At 40.6% G+C, this 15,819-nt stretch overlaps 1 protein-coding gene across 2 annotated transcripts in view; it reads right to left on the reverse strand.

Moving 5' to 3' along the window:
* rps6ka3b (ribosomal protein S6 kinase, polypeptide 3b) overlaps positions 1-15,819 on the reverse strand; it is a 65,707-nt gene that overhangs the window by 5,811 nt on the left and 44,077 nt on the right. For both annotated transcript variants that reach the window (XM_062020759.1, XM_062020758.1), the window contains 12 exons: positions 14,981-15,018; positions 14,764-14,906; positions 14,139-14,209; positions 10,516-10,604; positions 8,923-8,987; positions 8,751-8,853; positions 8,568-8,680; positions 8,357-8,482; positions 6,490-6,579; positions 6,273-6,431; positions 2,085-2,246; positions 1,940-2,016 (listed from right to left, as the gene is read on the reverse strand). In XM_062020759.1, coding sequence (XP_061876743.1) covers positions 1,940-2,016; positions 2,085-2,246; positions 6,273-6,431; positions 6,490-6,579; positions 8,357-8,482; positions 8,568-8,680; positions 8,751-8,853; positions 8,923-8,987; positions 10,516-10,604; positions 14,139-14,209; positions 14,764-14,906; positions 14,981-15,018 — 1,236 coding nt within the window. The remainder of the gene's footprint in view (positions 1-1,939; positions 2,017-2,084; positions 2,247-6,272; positions 6,432-6,489; positions 6,580-8,356; positions 8,483-8,567; positions 8,681-8,750; positions 8,854-8,922; positions 8,988-10,515; positions 10,605-14,138; positions 14,210-14,763; positions 14,907-14,980; positions 15,019-15,819) is intronic.

Raw genomic sequence — 15,819 nt, forward strand, 5'->3', positions numbered from 1 at the left:
TGGTGCACCACATGATTTTAATGCGGTCCGCCACATCAATTTATGTGGTCCTCAACATAATTTTAATGTGTCCCGCCACATCATTTTATGTGGCAACCATTCCATTTTATTGTGGTCCGTCACGTCATTTTATGTGGTTCGCTACATCATTTTATTGTGGCCCGCCACATCATTTTATTGTGTCACTCCCCAATATTTTAATGTGTCACTCCACATCATTTTAATGTGTCCCGCCACATCATTTTATTTGGCAACCATTTCATTTTATTGTGGTCTGTCACGTCATTTTATGTGGGTCGCTACATCATTTTATTGTGGCCCGCCACATCATTTTATTGTGGTCTGCCACATTATTATAATGTGTCACTCCACATCATTTTAATGTGGTCCGCCACATTATCGTATTGTGTCACTCCACATCATTTTAATGTGGTCCACCACATCAATTTATGTGGTCCGCAACATAATTTTAATGTGTCCCGCCACATCATTTTATGTGGCAACCATTTCCTTTTATTGTGGTCCGTCACGTCATTTTATGTGGTTCGCTACATAATTTAATCGTGGCCCGCCACATCATTTTATTGTGCGCCGCCACATTATTTTAATGTGTCACTCATCATCATTTTAATGTGCTCCCCCACATTATTTTAATATGTCACTCCACATCATTTTAATGTGGTCCGCCACATTATTGTAATGTGTCACTCCACATCATTTTAACGTGGTCCGCCACATGATTTTAATGCGGTCCGCCAAATCATTTTAAGGTGGTCCGCAACATCATTTTAATGTGTCCCGCCACATCATTTTATGTGGCAACCATTTCATTTTATTGTGGTCCGTCTCGTCATTTTATGTGGGTCGCTACATCATTTTATTGTGGCCCGCCACGTTATTTTAATGTGTCACTCCACAATATTTTAATGTGTCACTCCACATCATTTTAATGCGTCCCGCCACATCATTTTATGTGGCAACCATTTAATTTTATTGTGGTTCGTCACGTCATTTTATGTGGTCCGTCACGTCATTTTATGTGGTTCGCTACATCATTTTATCCTGGCCCGCCACATCATTTTATTGTGGTCCGCCACATTATTTTAATGTGTCACTCCACATTATTTTAATGTGTCACTCCACATGATTTCATTTGGCCCACCACCTCATTTTATATGGCCTACCGCATCATATACAGTATGTGGCCTGCGAAATGTATTTGTTATTTTTTTTTTATGGTGGCCTGCCACAAGATTTAACGTGGTCTGCCACATCATTTTAATACTTAGAGTGTCCGCCCTGAGATTGGTAGGTTGTGAGTTCAAACCCCTGCCGAGTCATACCAAAGACTATAAAAATGGGACCCATTACCTCCCTGCTTGGCACTCAGCATCAAAGGTTGGAATTGGGGGTTAAATCACCAAAAATGATTCCCGGGCGCGGCCACCGCTGCTGCTCACTGCTCCCCTCGTCCCCCAGGGGGTGAACAAGGGGATGGGTCAAATGCAGAGGACAAATTTCACCACACCTAGTGTGTGTGTGACAATCATTGGTACTTTAATGTGTCGAGCCACGTTATTTTATGTGGCCCACCACTTCAAAGGCATGAAATAATAAAGCACTTTCTGGCCAAATGTATTTGTTCCTTTTTCATCGTTGCCCTAATTTTATTGCGGTCCGCTACATCATTTTATGGTGGCCCCCCACATCATTTAATGTGGTCTGCCACATAATTTTAATGTGTCCAGCCACTTCATTTTATTGTTGCCAGCCACATCCTTTTAACTTGGCCTACCCAATCATAATATGTGGCCTGCGTAAGGCTGGAAATAAAACAGCACTTTGGCTAAATGTATTTGTTCTTTCAACGCTGCACATGCAATTGCAAATGTTCTCCACTTTAATATTAGAAGTGCGAGGAGATGATCTGTTAGCGTACCCTGTTAGCATTGTGTAGAGAAGAACGCCGAGACTCCAGATGTCGCAGGCCGCGTCGTAACCTTGCTTCTTAAGAACCTGTCAGCCAAACACACACGGCAGGGTTTCAATCTGCGGGTGCTAATGAGGAAGTAAAGCCGGGTTACCTCCGGAGCGACAAAGTTGGCGGTGTAACACGGCGTCATGAGCAGGCCGTTCTCAGCCCTCAGCTGCTTGGCGAAGCCGAAGTCACAGACCCTGATGGACTCGGCGTTCCCGCGCTCGTCCACGTAGAGGATGTTGCTGGGTTTCAGGTCTCGGTGCACCACCTGCAGACCAGAGAACACAACGTTGTGCCACGTGTCCCACAAGTGAATACAGGCCTCACATTGCTATATCTTCTCAAGGGACAATAGTATAGAAATAGATATACACGGGAACCTCCATATACGAAGCCCTCATTGCACGCACTTTATATCCACACATTGTATGCCTCGCGGCGCAGCCATTTTGTGCCCGGCAGCACATCCATTGTGGGCGGGCTGATCGAGCTTGGTGCTCAAATTCGGTCAGCAAAGCCGTGCTCTTGTTAGGGCGAGGGTTTAAACCTAGTGTTTTTACAATATTTTTCCAATTTTGCTAGCTAAATATGAGTCCACAGAAGGGCATGGACAAGCAATGTGTGCTTTGAAACATTCAGGAAAAATCCACAACGTTGTTGACACTCTCCACTCCTTCCTCTGCACACCAAGAAGATAAACCAACAAGGTAAAGTGGATTTAAATGTTTTTTTTCTGACAAAGCTTAACCTATTGTTACTATAACAATCTACAAGGTTAATATAGGTTGCTTCGCTTTCTTCCCCTCCATTTTTCTGCATTCTTTTGTATCTCTAGTTATTGTTACGTATATGTATTGTTGCATTTGAACAACTGTATTGTTGATAATAGAGGTAAACTATTGGTATTGTTAATTATCAATAGCGCTATTTATATTGGTATTTACCATCCTAGTCACGTCCGTTGTGTCCTTGGGCAAGACACTTCACCCTTGCTCCTGATGGGTGCTGGTTAGTGCCTTGCATGGCAGCTCCCGCCATCAGTGTGTGAATGTGTGTGTGAATGGGTGAATGTGGAAATAGTGTCAAAGCGCTTTGAGTACCTTGAAGGTAGAAAAGCGCTATACAAGTATAACCCATTTATCATGTATTTATTTATTGCTGTAGTGTAATAATGCTCATTGTCATTTCTGTATTATTATTTATTTCGCTAACTGCTTCTTTGCTATCACTTTTACCATCATATTTGTGCATATCGTATTTGCTGATGTTGCTCTATTGTTGTTGTTATTGTTGTGTTTGCTGTTGTTGTTTTTGTCTCTCTGTCTTATTCCCCTCATAATCCCCACAATTTCCCCCTCTGTCGTCATTTTTTTCTCTTTCTATCCCCTCCTGCTCCAGCCCGGCTGCACCAAATGATAATATAAATACATTTATTAAAGTCAAATACAAATAAGGCAACAGGAGAAGTATCCTACACTTCTCTTTTGTATAGTAAATCTGAACAGCCGATATGGGCATCTACATCAACTATATGACTTGCCTGAGAAGCTGGACAGGACAAAAAAAAAAAAAAAAAAAAAAATATATATATATATATTAGAGATGCGCGGTTTGCGGACACAACCGCGGACTCCGCGGATAATCCGCGGGTCGGGCGGGTGCATGACGAATTTTTTTTTAAAAAAATAGATTCGGTCGGGTGGCGGTTGAACCAATTCAGAAAAAAAAAATACATACCGTATTTCACGGACTATAAGTCGCAGTTTTTTTTCATAGTTTGGCCATGGGTGCGACGTATACTCCGGAGCGACTTATGTGTGAAATTATTAACACATTATTGTAAAATATCAAATAATATTATTTATCTCATTCGCGTCAGCGACGAAGCAAATGGCAGCCATCGTCACACACACGCCAACCAATAAGAATTCGGCGGGGGCGGGTCATGGCAGAGATGCGTTGTGGGTTTTGGAATGCTAACTGCTATACGCTACTGCCGGAGCTATTAAAATGGACCACATCAACGTTGGCGGTAACTTATAAAAACTGAGAAAGACTGAACTAAAATGGTACCGAAAAGGAAATCATACACTGCAGATTACAAGCTGGACGTAGTGAAATATGCAGCAGAAAACAGCAATCGAGCAGCCATCGTCACACACACGCCAACCAATAAGAATTCGGCGGGGGCGGGTCATGGCAGAGATGCATTGTGGGTTTTGCAATGCTAACTGCTCAGTCTTCTTTCTGCCTTGCATCGTCTATATTAGATATATAACAACGGGTGGGTGGCGGGCGGTTGTGGTTTTGATAAAATGTTAGTTCGGGTGGATGGCGGGTGGATGACGACTTTTGTGATGCGGTTGCGGATGAAATAATTGCCTATCCGCGCATCTCTAATATATATATATATATATATATATATATATATATATATATATATATATATATATATATATATATATATATATATATATATATATATATATGTCTTAATTAGATTATCCAAAAAAATAGTGCTCGATACCGTGGTAGAGCGTAATATGTATGTGTGGGAAAAAATTACAAGACTATTTCATTTCTACAGGCCTGTTTCATGAGGGGTTTCCTCAAACCTCAGGAGATTTTTTTTGTATATATATATATATATATATATATATATATATATATATATATATATATATATATATATATATATATATATATATATATATATATATATATATATATATACATATATTTTTCTAATCATGGGCTGTCAACATTAAGAAACTTAGTGATTTTAAATTGTGAGTGCACCACAGGGCTAGTGACAGTGTGTGTGCATGTTGGCAGGGCGGTTGCATGCAAGGAGTGCAGTTCAGCTAGTTGGTGTTTTGGATCTGTTATTAAATAGAAAGTTGATCCATTACCTGCTTGTTTGATATACTGTACCATATAGTGTTTTATATTGTCTTCAAAGTGTACAAACTTTCGTCGAGTCTGGAACCCATGATTCATATTTACATTGTTTCTTGTGGAGAAGTTTGCTTCTATATACAAACTTTTCTATTTACGAACCTCGTTCTCGGAGCATTTAAGTTCGTAAATCGAGAGTCCACTGTACTTTAGAGTAGTCAGTGTACAGTTACTAAAGCACGGGTCTCCAAAGTGCCGCCCGATGACCATTTGTCCATGACAGATTGTCCCTGATTAGAACATTACACAAAAAATCAAAACAAAAAAAATGAAATTGGTGCCAATATCCCTAAAATTGTGATCTGAAAATCAAAATGGTCGACAATCCGTGCTTCTTTCGTAGTGTATATGGTCTTCAGTAGCAAAATAATTGTGTCTTTACAGTCTAGCGAGGTAGTGGTAGGGTCATTGTACAGGGCTGCATGAAAATGTATTTCCTGTTTTAATGCCTTCTACTGGAAGTAAAACCGTCCATAGCGTTTTTGCGACAAAGGATTCTTCATTCATCACTCTACGCAACGTTTAAGTTTTACAATATAACTAAAGCAATTCATACTGACTAAATCGTCCCATGTGTGATGTCTGCAGGAGTGTTTTCATGCATATTTCTACGTGCTATCGTAATGTAATCAATCTAGCATGGTTAGCATTAGCTAACACGCTAAAATGTTTACGAGTGTCTATGTTAGTATTATTACCTTACAACGGCATTCTTTTTGCATTGTTTCAGTTTCACAAATTCCACAGTAAATTCCCCAAAACGTCACCGTGGAGTTATTAAGTCGGTTTAGTTGATTTGAGAGCTAGCGTCCGCAGCGAGAGTGTCCATGATGGTGGCTTCTATTTTGTTTGAGCAGCCGTTTTACTGCCGTGTGACAGGCACTGATTGGAAACAATTAAGGTATGTAAATGAAAATTTACATAATATTTATGTGTAAATAACTCATTTCACAATGTATATATCTGCAGCTTATAGTCCGGTGTGGCTCATATATGGAAAAAAAAAAGTTCTTCAAAAATTTGGTGGCCGCTGCTTATATACCGGTGCGCTCTATAGTCCAGAAAATACAGTACTAAATAATGGTATCAAATATGTATGTATTGTATCTGCTGATGTAGTTCTGTTGTAGTTGTTAAAGATAAAAAGTAAAAAACTTACATACATGTATATATAATTGTCAAAATGCCAAATATCGGCGCCGATAATTGGTCAATGTCTAATATTTTTAAGACTTTCTGGACAATTTTATGGTTACAGTTTGTGTTCTGTTGGAAGAGAGAATGTACCACAACAAGTAGTATTTTGTATATTAGTACAACATGCATGCGGACGTACCCCCTGCACGTGTAGGTACTCCAACGTCTTGGTGATGGTGAAGAGAACGGCGCTGGCTTCTCGCTCCGAGAAGAACTTCTGGCGCAGGATTTTGTCCAGCAGCTCGCCGCCCTTCATTAACTCCGTCACCAGGAAGACGGAGCGGCCGTCGTCGAAGACCTGCGGCAAGATTAGAAGTCACAACTCCAACACTTACGTTCTGTGACCTGGGACTCACGTCTTTCAGCGTGATGATGTTGGGATGTTGGCCGTATCGCAGCAGGATCTCCACCTCCTCCGTGGGGTCTCGCTTGGCCTTGGCGATGATCTGCAATCAAATCAAGTCAAGCTTTATTTATAAAGCGCTTTTCATACATAAAAGAAATGCAACGCAAAGTGCTTTACAAAGTTAAAAACAATACCCCGGTGACCCCTATCCCCCATTATCACATACGTACGCACGGACACAGATGCCAAACACAAACACACAACATACACACATATGCAACTATATGGACCAATGATTGCATGGCTGAGTACAGAGGAGACATGTGAGTAAACACTATCACATCTGCACCAGGAGGTCATCAGACCATGGCCACCAGGACGCTGACACAAAAGCGCTCCCACAAGCACGGCCGATAACCCCTGAGGCAGAGGAATGTTGGAAAATAAAAATAATAAAACTTGTAAAATAGTAAGAACCATTTGTAGAGATAAAGAATAAAATGCAATTTAGACATATGAAGATTAATAGAGAAAAAAAAAATAATATATATATATATATATATATATATATATATATATATATATATATATATATATATATACACAGTAAATAAATAAAACTAAATAAAATCTTGCATAACTAATAGGATAAAAAGTAAAATACAAATGACTTCAATAAAATAATTCATATCAGGTAAAAGCCAAATTAAAAAGGTGGGTCTTAAGCCTGCTCTTAAAAACATGAATGTCCTCCGGCAAGCTGTTCCACAGACGGGGGCCATAATGGTGAAAAGCTGCCACCCCGTGACTTTGTGTCCTGACTTTGGGAATAATTAGGAGATGAGTGCCGGAGGATCTCAGGGCCCGGGAAGGTTCATAAGGTAAAAGCAAATCTGAACGATAAGAAGGTCCAATACCATAAAAACGTTTATAAACCATAAGAAGAACCTTAAAATTGATCCTGAAACACACGTGGAGCCAATGCAAAGATTTTAAAACTGGTGTAATGTGAGCCCGCCTTCTGGTCTTCGTCAGGACACGTACCGCTGAATTTTGGAGTAATTGTGAAGGTGCAATAACCTTTTTAGGAAGACCAGAAAGCAGGGCGTTACGATAATCTACCGTAATTTCCGGACTATAAGCCGCTACTTTTTCCCCTCGTTCTGGTCCCTGCGGCTTATACAAGGGTGCGGCTTATTTACGGCCTGTTCTTCCCCGACACCGACGAAGTGGATTTCGGTGGTTTTAGTACGCAGGAGGAAGACGACACAATGATTAAAGACTGACTTTTCATATACCGGTAGGCTGGTTATTTTGATAACGTACAGGCGAGCACTTTGTATTACTTTGCACCGTTGTATTATTTGTACTCTGCACGAATGCTGTTCGCCATGTCAAAGATGTGAAAGTTTGATTGAATGATTGAAAGATTTATTGTTAATAAATGGGACGCTTTGCGTTCCCAAACAGTCATCTCTGTCCCGACAATCCCCTCCGTGGTAGCAGGAACCCCTATATACTACGCTAATTACACATCAAAACCCTGCGCCTTATAGTCGGGTGCGGCTTATATATGGAGCAATCTGTATTTTCCCCTAAATTTAGCTGGTGCGGCTTATAGTCAGGTGCGGCTTATAGTCCGGAAATTACGGTATACGACTTGTAATAAAAGCATGCATTAGCGCCACCATGTTGCCCTGAGAGAGAATTGGGCGAACTCTCGCTATATCATTAAGATGATAAAAACTTATTTTTGTTATATTTTTTACATGTGATATAAAACTAAGGTCAGAGTGGAAAACGACGCCCAGATTGAGGGGGCGACACGTTTACAGGGGCGCTCGGAGGTCGGGGGTTCGCGCTGCCGGGGTCCTAACCTTGACGGCGTAGTCCATGCCGGTGCCCTTGTGGACGCAGCGCTTGCAGATGGAGTACGAGCCCACGCCGATGTCCTCTTTGACGTCGTAGTTGTCGGAAAACTGCGACGTGCTTCTGTGGAGCTGCTGCAGGCGGGCGCACAAAGTGTGTGGTCGTTGGGCGGGTAACGGAGCAATTACGCAGCGAGGCTCATTTAGTGTGTGTGTTTACCTGAACAATTGTGTTGGGCATGGGTTGTGTCGTGTCCTCTTCGGTTATCGCCACAAAGCTGAATCCTCTGAACAGCTGATGGGCGTTGGCGCTGGGCGGGACTCCAGGAGAGTCTGACACACACACACCCAGCTCTTAAATCATGTCATTAACAAGGCAGGGCGGGGCGCGGACAGGCTGTACCTCGGGGCGTTTTCGCCGTGAACTCCGGGTCGAAGTAGAAGGTGTCGTCGGGCCGTGCCGCGGCGGGCTTGAAGGGCGGCGGGATCTCTCTGCGGAAGAGTTTCTGTGGGAGGGAAGGCCACATGAGTCACAATGCTCTGACTGAAAGGAAAAGGTGACGGCGCAAACTGACATTCCAGTCGACGGTGTTGAAGAAGTGGTGCCTCTTGATCTCCTCCACGCTATCTGGGCCCGCTCCTGCAAAACATGAGCAGTTGCCAGTGGAGGCCAGCAGGGGGCACAGTAGTTCAACGCTGCCCAGGCATGAGGCCAGTTCTTCTCAAATAGTGTGACCCCGGAGAACAAGCTTTATCAGTATCATGCTTCAAACCTCGCTTCGGAAAGCTGTGCGCTACAAAAAGTGCTCAATATAGCCATTATTAATTAAAATTATCAGCACAAATTGCTTCATTCATTTATTTAGTTTTGTAGGTTAAAGTGTTTTGTATATTGTGCTCCTGGGTTAATTTGTCGTTGTTTATTGTGTTTAATAATTATATTTTTCAGCATCAAATGGTTCAAGTCGGTCAATTTTTTTTAACATAAGGATACAATTGTTAGTTTTTTTATTTCAGGCAATTTGACGAACTTCTAATCCTTTCTATAACAGACACTTTTTTTTTTTTTTAAATAAAGTTTTTCTTTGTTATAAGTTGATCTATATTTTGTTTTCTTTAATAATAATAATAAGCATATTACAGACTTATTGCACATTACAGACCATGCGCCTGACTTTTTTTGCACTATTCTTTCTCTACATTTTGTGTCACTATATATCTCTCTTATGTACCCTACCGTTCAAAAGTTTGGGGTCACCCAAACAATTTTGTGTTTGAGCCTTCATTTCTAAGAACAAGAATAGACTGTCGAGTTTCAGATGAAAGTTATCTTTTTCTGCCCATTTTGAGCGTTTAATTGACCCCACAAATGTGATGCTCCAGAAACTCAATCTGCTCAAAGGAAGGTCAGTTTTGTAGCTTCTGTAACGAGCTAAACTGTTTTCAGATGTGTGAACATGATTGCACAAGGGTTTTCTAATCATCAATTAGCCTTCTGAGCCAATGAGCAAACACATTGTACCATTAGAACACTGGAGTGATAGTTGCTGGAAATGGGCCTCTATACACCTATGTAGATATTGCACCAAAAACCAGACATTTGCAGCTAGAATAGTCATTTACCACATTAGCAATGTATAGAGTGTATTTCTTTAAAGTTAAGACTAGTTTAAAGTTATCTTCATTGAAAAGTACAGTGCTTTTCCTTCAAAAATAAGGACATTTCAATGTGAGCCCAATCTTTTGAACGGTAGTGTATATATTTGTACTTTGCACTAAATCTGGTATTGTCTTACCTGTATATAATGTTGATGGTGACTAGTATATCTATTGACTTGCTGTAAAGTATGCACCTAGAGTACTTGCTTGCTCAGTGAATGTATACTTGTCTATTTGTTGTTTGTTTAGAGAGCTAACAACTGTCGAAGACAAATTCCTTGTATATGCAAGTATACTTGGCCAAATAAATCTGATTCTGATATAATGTTATGCAGAGGTGTACTTGGAACAATTTTCCTGTATTTATTTATTTCTATTCAACCTGTATTGTCCTGCCCTACTTACAACAATTTTATAGACAAATGATACTATTCATAGCCGCGGCAGAGAGCGGGGATGTTTTCTTCTTCCTGTGGGTACTTAACAAAAAATAATGGAGAAGCACTAACCTAATCTGTTGGAGGGGTTGCGTTTGAAAAGGTTCCTGAGGAGACTCTGGGCTTCCGAGCTTAAAAACTGTGGCATTCCCAGCTTGGCCCTGCAGACACAAGAGACCAAAGTGATGCATCGCACAGGAAACACACTCAGCATTTTCACACAGCAGCAAAGTCGCGTTTCCTGTCAACCTCAGAAGGATCGTCTTCTTTCCCCTCTGACACTTTCCCGCCACCTCCTACTTGAACGTGACGAGCTGAGCTCATGTGTGCAATCACATCGGGTAAGAGGAGGAAGAGCTGCCATGCTGGAATAAAAACTCCTTGTTGCGGCTCCCTTCTGGGCCTTTTTTGAGAAGAGCTCTATCATTTCAGACTGACGGTGAGGCCGTGAAAGTGTCCACATTGAGTCCTGAGTGGTGACTGAATGAATGCGAGGAAGGCAAGGAATAGATAGATAGATAGATAGATAGATAGATAGATAGATAGATAGATAGATAGATAGATAGATAGATAGATAGATAGATAGATAGATAGATAGATAGATAGATAGATAGATAGATAGGTCTTTATTGTCATTGCAAAAGTACAATGAAACTTTGTTTTCAGCACAAACCCGTTCAAGATTAGACAAAACAAACAGTGTACAGGGTTACATAGTTTGGCCGGGGGTGCGACTTATACTCAGGAGCGACTTATGTGTGAAATTATTAACACATTACCGTAAAATATCAAATAATATTATTTAGCTCATTCACGTAAGAGACTAGACGTATAAGATTTCATGGGATTTAGCGATTAGGAGTGACAGATTGTTTGGTAAACGTATAGCATGTTCTATATGTTATAGTTATTTGAATGACTCTTACCATAATATGTTACGTTAACATACCAGGCACGTTCTCAGTTGGTTATTTATGCCTCATATAACGTACACTTATTCAGCCTGTTGTTCACTATTCTTTATTTATTTCAAATTGCCTTTCAAATGTCTATTCTCGGTGTTGGGTTTTATCAAATAAATTTAACCCAAAAATGCGACTTATAAATGTTTTTTTCCTTCTTTATTATGCATTCTCGGCCGGTGCAATTTATACTCCGGAGCGACTTATACTCCGAAAAATACAGTATACATATTACAACGTACGTACATCTCGAGATATCTAGCAACAGAGGGAAGGGAGTGCGAGGTCATGATGAAAGGCCGCAGCTCTCAGGCGCTGACCATCCATTCATCACCCCTATGGGATCTGCGTCGAGGGCGTTGGGTTAGGGGGGTGGGGTGTGTATGTAGGGCTGCAACTAACAAGTAATTTGATAATCGATTAATCTGTCGATTATTACTTTGATTAATCGATTAATAATCGGATAAAAGAGACAAACTACATTTCTATCCTTTCCAGTATTATATTGAAGAAAAAAACAGCATACTGGCACCATACTTATTTTGAAACATTGTTTCTCAGCTGTTTGTAAATGTTGCAGTTTATAAATAAAGGTTTATTAAAAAAAAAAAAAAAATTGCCTCTGCACATGCATATCATAGATCCAACGAATCGATGACTAAATTAATCGCCAACTATTTTTATAATTGATTTTAATCAATTTAATCGATTAGTTGTTGCAGCCCTATGTGTATGTGTGGCGTATATTTTTGTGGTTGCATGTGTGTGTGTAAGCCCATAGTGTGTCTCTGTTAGTAGGGAATCATGAAGAGACGTCTCTCTGCGACCCCAGCAGTATGCTAACCATGAATAAAACCCAAAACCGAAACAAAATTGACTAATTCCTTTCCCTTCACTTCCACCTAACTGTAAAGTTGAAAAGACATTTTAGAAACGAGCACAAAATGGCTTTTAAAAAATGGCTGGTGAATGTCGCCTACCCGTGTGCTAGTGTAGCTCAAAACAGTGGAACCTCGATAGATCAACCATTCTATTGGCAAAGTTTTTGATTTACAAACTTTTAGATCAAGCCAACTATGCCCCTGTGTGCAAACCATGTCTCTGTGTATGAACGTTTCATTCATCTTGTGTCCCGCCTGCAGACATTTTTGCGGTGCAGAATCAGTGGAAAGGCGGAGCCTTGCACAAGTTGCTCTCAGTGTGTGAATGTGTGTATAAAGTGGTGAATGTAATGTATAATGTAAAGTGTTTTGGGTATCATTCCAGGTATAGTAAAGCGCTATATAAATAAAGACCATTTACATGCTGCCCAGTAGAGTACGCTACGAGCCACTTCTCAGCGCTTCGGTGTATGTGCCTTTACTGTGTTTTTTGTCTTTTGACAAGTTTTCTAAGTAAATGTGAGTCCCAAAAGACAACAGACCAGCATGGAGGGAGTTAAAAAAAAAGACTATTTACGAAGAGTACATTATTGGCGCTCACAAGTAGGGAAAAATCGATGAAGCGGGCGTCGTACCACAGCAAGTTTTAATTGTGACGAGACCGGACTTTTCTGGAAAAATATGCCAAAGCAGACTTATTTCACAGTGGAATAAAATACTACCTGTCGTTCAGCGACAACTCTTCCAAGAGAACACACACACACACATGGCTCCTCCCGCCACCCCTTCCCTTCCCGCCCTCTGTCTGCTCTTTTTTGGTCAGCTCCTCCTTTTCCGATTTAATTTAAGTTAATTCAACTTTTTTAAATGCTTGTTAAAGTTAAGGATGTATGTGATTTCTGATCGTTTGTGAGGGCACCTAAGGGACTTGTGTGATGGCAGAGCAGCACAGACAGGACAACAGCACAGACAGGACAATTCAGCTTGGGTTGAGGTGGGCAGGGTTGGGGGGGCGGTGTTTGGTGGTAGCGGGGTGTATACTGTAGCCTCCCGGAAGAGTTAGTGCTGCAAGGAGTTCTGGGTATTTGTTCTGTTGTGTTTATGTTGTGTTACGGTGCGGATGTTCTCCCGAAATGTGTTTGTCATTCTTGTTTGGTGTGGGTTCACAGTGTGGCGCATATTTGTAACAGTGTTAAAGTTGTTTATACGGCCACCCTCAGTGTGACCTGTATGGCTGTTGATTAAGTATGCCTTGCATTCACTTATGTGTGTGTAAAAGTCGAATATATTACGTGACTGGGCTGGCACGCTATTGGTATGGAGGAAAAGCGGACGTGACGGCAGGTTGTAGAAGACGCTAAAGGCAGTGCCTTTAAGGCACGCCTCCATTATTGTTGTCCGGGTGGAAATCAGGAGAAATTTGGGAGAATGGTTGCCCCGGGATATTTTCGGGAGGGGCACTGAAATTTGGGAGTCTGCCGGGAAAATCGGGAGGGTTGGCAAGTATGCCCTACGTCCATGTTTTACGGGATATGTACCGCGGCGTTTTAAAAAGTCATTAATTTTACTTTTTGAAACGGATACCGATAATTTCCGATATTACATTTTTAAAGGATTTATCGGCCAATATTATCGGACATCTCTAGTTAAGGCCTATAGTCATAAAGGCCTGTTATTGTTTGTGTACAAACCTTTACTAAAATATGGACTTCTGTTGAGGTTGGAACCCATTATTCATATTTACATTGTTTATGGAGAAATTTACTTCAATATACAAACTTTTCAAACTCTGATCAAGAACCAATTAAGTTCTTAAATTGAGGTTCCACTGTAGATTACAGTGTGGACTCACTTGAGGATCATGGTCATGGTGTCTTTACGGTCTTTCCCTTGAAACGGCAGCGTTCCCGTCAGCATCTCAAACTAAAAGGGGAGAAAAAGAGTGAGAAAGTACACCACTACTATGCGCGATTGTTGCTGTAGTGAGAAAGTAGTCTTTGCCATTCAGTTGAATGTGGCAGTCTTGTCTTTAGTTTAGTCCTACAAGGTGTTTATACTGTAAGTATTGTACTCATTAGGGCCGCAGCAAGCCAATAGTTTGCTCGATTCATAATAATCTGATAAAACACACTTTAAAGCCTCAATGCTTTTTTCCGGGAAAATAATTTAAATAAACTCGAGCTAGTGCATTTTGAAAAGTAAAGTCTTGCTTTTGAGCGCTTTCTACAAGGCATGCTTGCTCATTGGCATGAAAAATGGAAAGATTACTTCGAGGCAGTCTGCTGTCACGGTGACGTCACGTGCAACAAAAGGTATCTTAAACTACGGTACAGTTTGATTTCACTTGAGTCGGTATTCTGTAGTACCGACGGAATTAGAATTTGGTACCCGTCCTTATTTATTATGGATGTCATTTTACAATTGATTATTTAAAGTATTAGTATTCAAAACAAAATATTGATGATTTGTCCTCTCACCATCAGGACGCCGTACGACCACCAGTCTGCACTGTGTGTGTGTCCTCGCCGGTTGACCACCTCCGGCGCCATGTACTCCACCGTCCCACAGAAGGAGTACGCCTTGTTCTCGTGGTCGACGGACTCCTTGCTGAGGCCAAAGTCTGCAGACGCACATGAGGATGTTTGAGCGACACCCATGGCAGCATCTCTACGCCAGTGTCAAATTACTACACACCTGTCAACTTGATGTGTCCATCCTCATCCAGCAGGATGCTGGAAGAACACAAATGAGTTGGGTTATTTTTGGAAGGGAACATAAAACTGTGTGTCTGTATCAATATGCGGATTAAAAGTATGAAAATAAAATTGAATATAAGCCACTTTTAAAAGCATTTTGTATTAACAATGAATGGATTGAATTATGTTAATGGTATTTATATTATTTTAGAATCAATCAATCAAAGTTTATTTATATAGCCCTTAATCACAAATGTCTCAAAGGGCTGCACAAGCCACAAGGACAGGTGGTAAACACAGGACGTAAACAGACGAACAGGGCGTGTTGTGTTGCATAAATATGTTCCCTGAGACGTGTCAAACAACAGTGTTTCCCACACATTCATTTATTTGTGGCGGCCCACCACGAAAGAATTACGTCCGCCACAAATAAAAAAAAAAATAAATTAAATAAATTTAAAAAATAAAAAATAATAATAATAATAATTTTTTTTAAATTTTTTTTTTGTCCTCTCCAGCTTCTCAGGCAAATCATATAGTTGATGTAGATGCCCATATCGGCTGTTCAGATTTACTTTACAAAAGAGAAGTGTAGGATACTTCTCTTGTTGCCTTATTTGTATTTGACTTTATTAAATGTATTTATATTAGAAACACAACATGTGTATATAACAAAGGGTGCAAAGTCTGCAGGCAGTAGGGAACACATGGTTAAGTGTAGGGAGTAAAACTGATTGCAGTCTAAAGTTCAAGATTTTTGGAGCTCTTTGTTCAGTGGATCAGATGTTTGATGAAGCTCTGTGTCTATCTACCACCACTACTGTGTTCTTTTTATTT

Source organism: Entelurus aequoreus, linkage group LG15, assembly GCF_033978785.1.
Source record: "Entelurus aequoreus isolate RoL-2023_Sb linkage group LG15, RoL_Eaeq_v1.1, whole genome shotgun sequence".
NCBI classification, from domain to species: Eukaryota; Metazoa; Chordata; class Actinopteri; order Syngnathiformes; family Syngnathidae; genus Entelurus; species Entelurus aequoreus.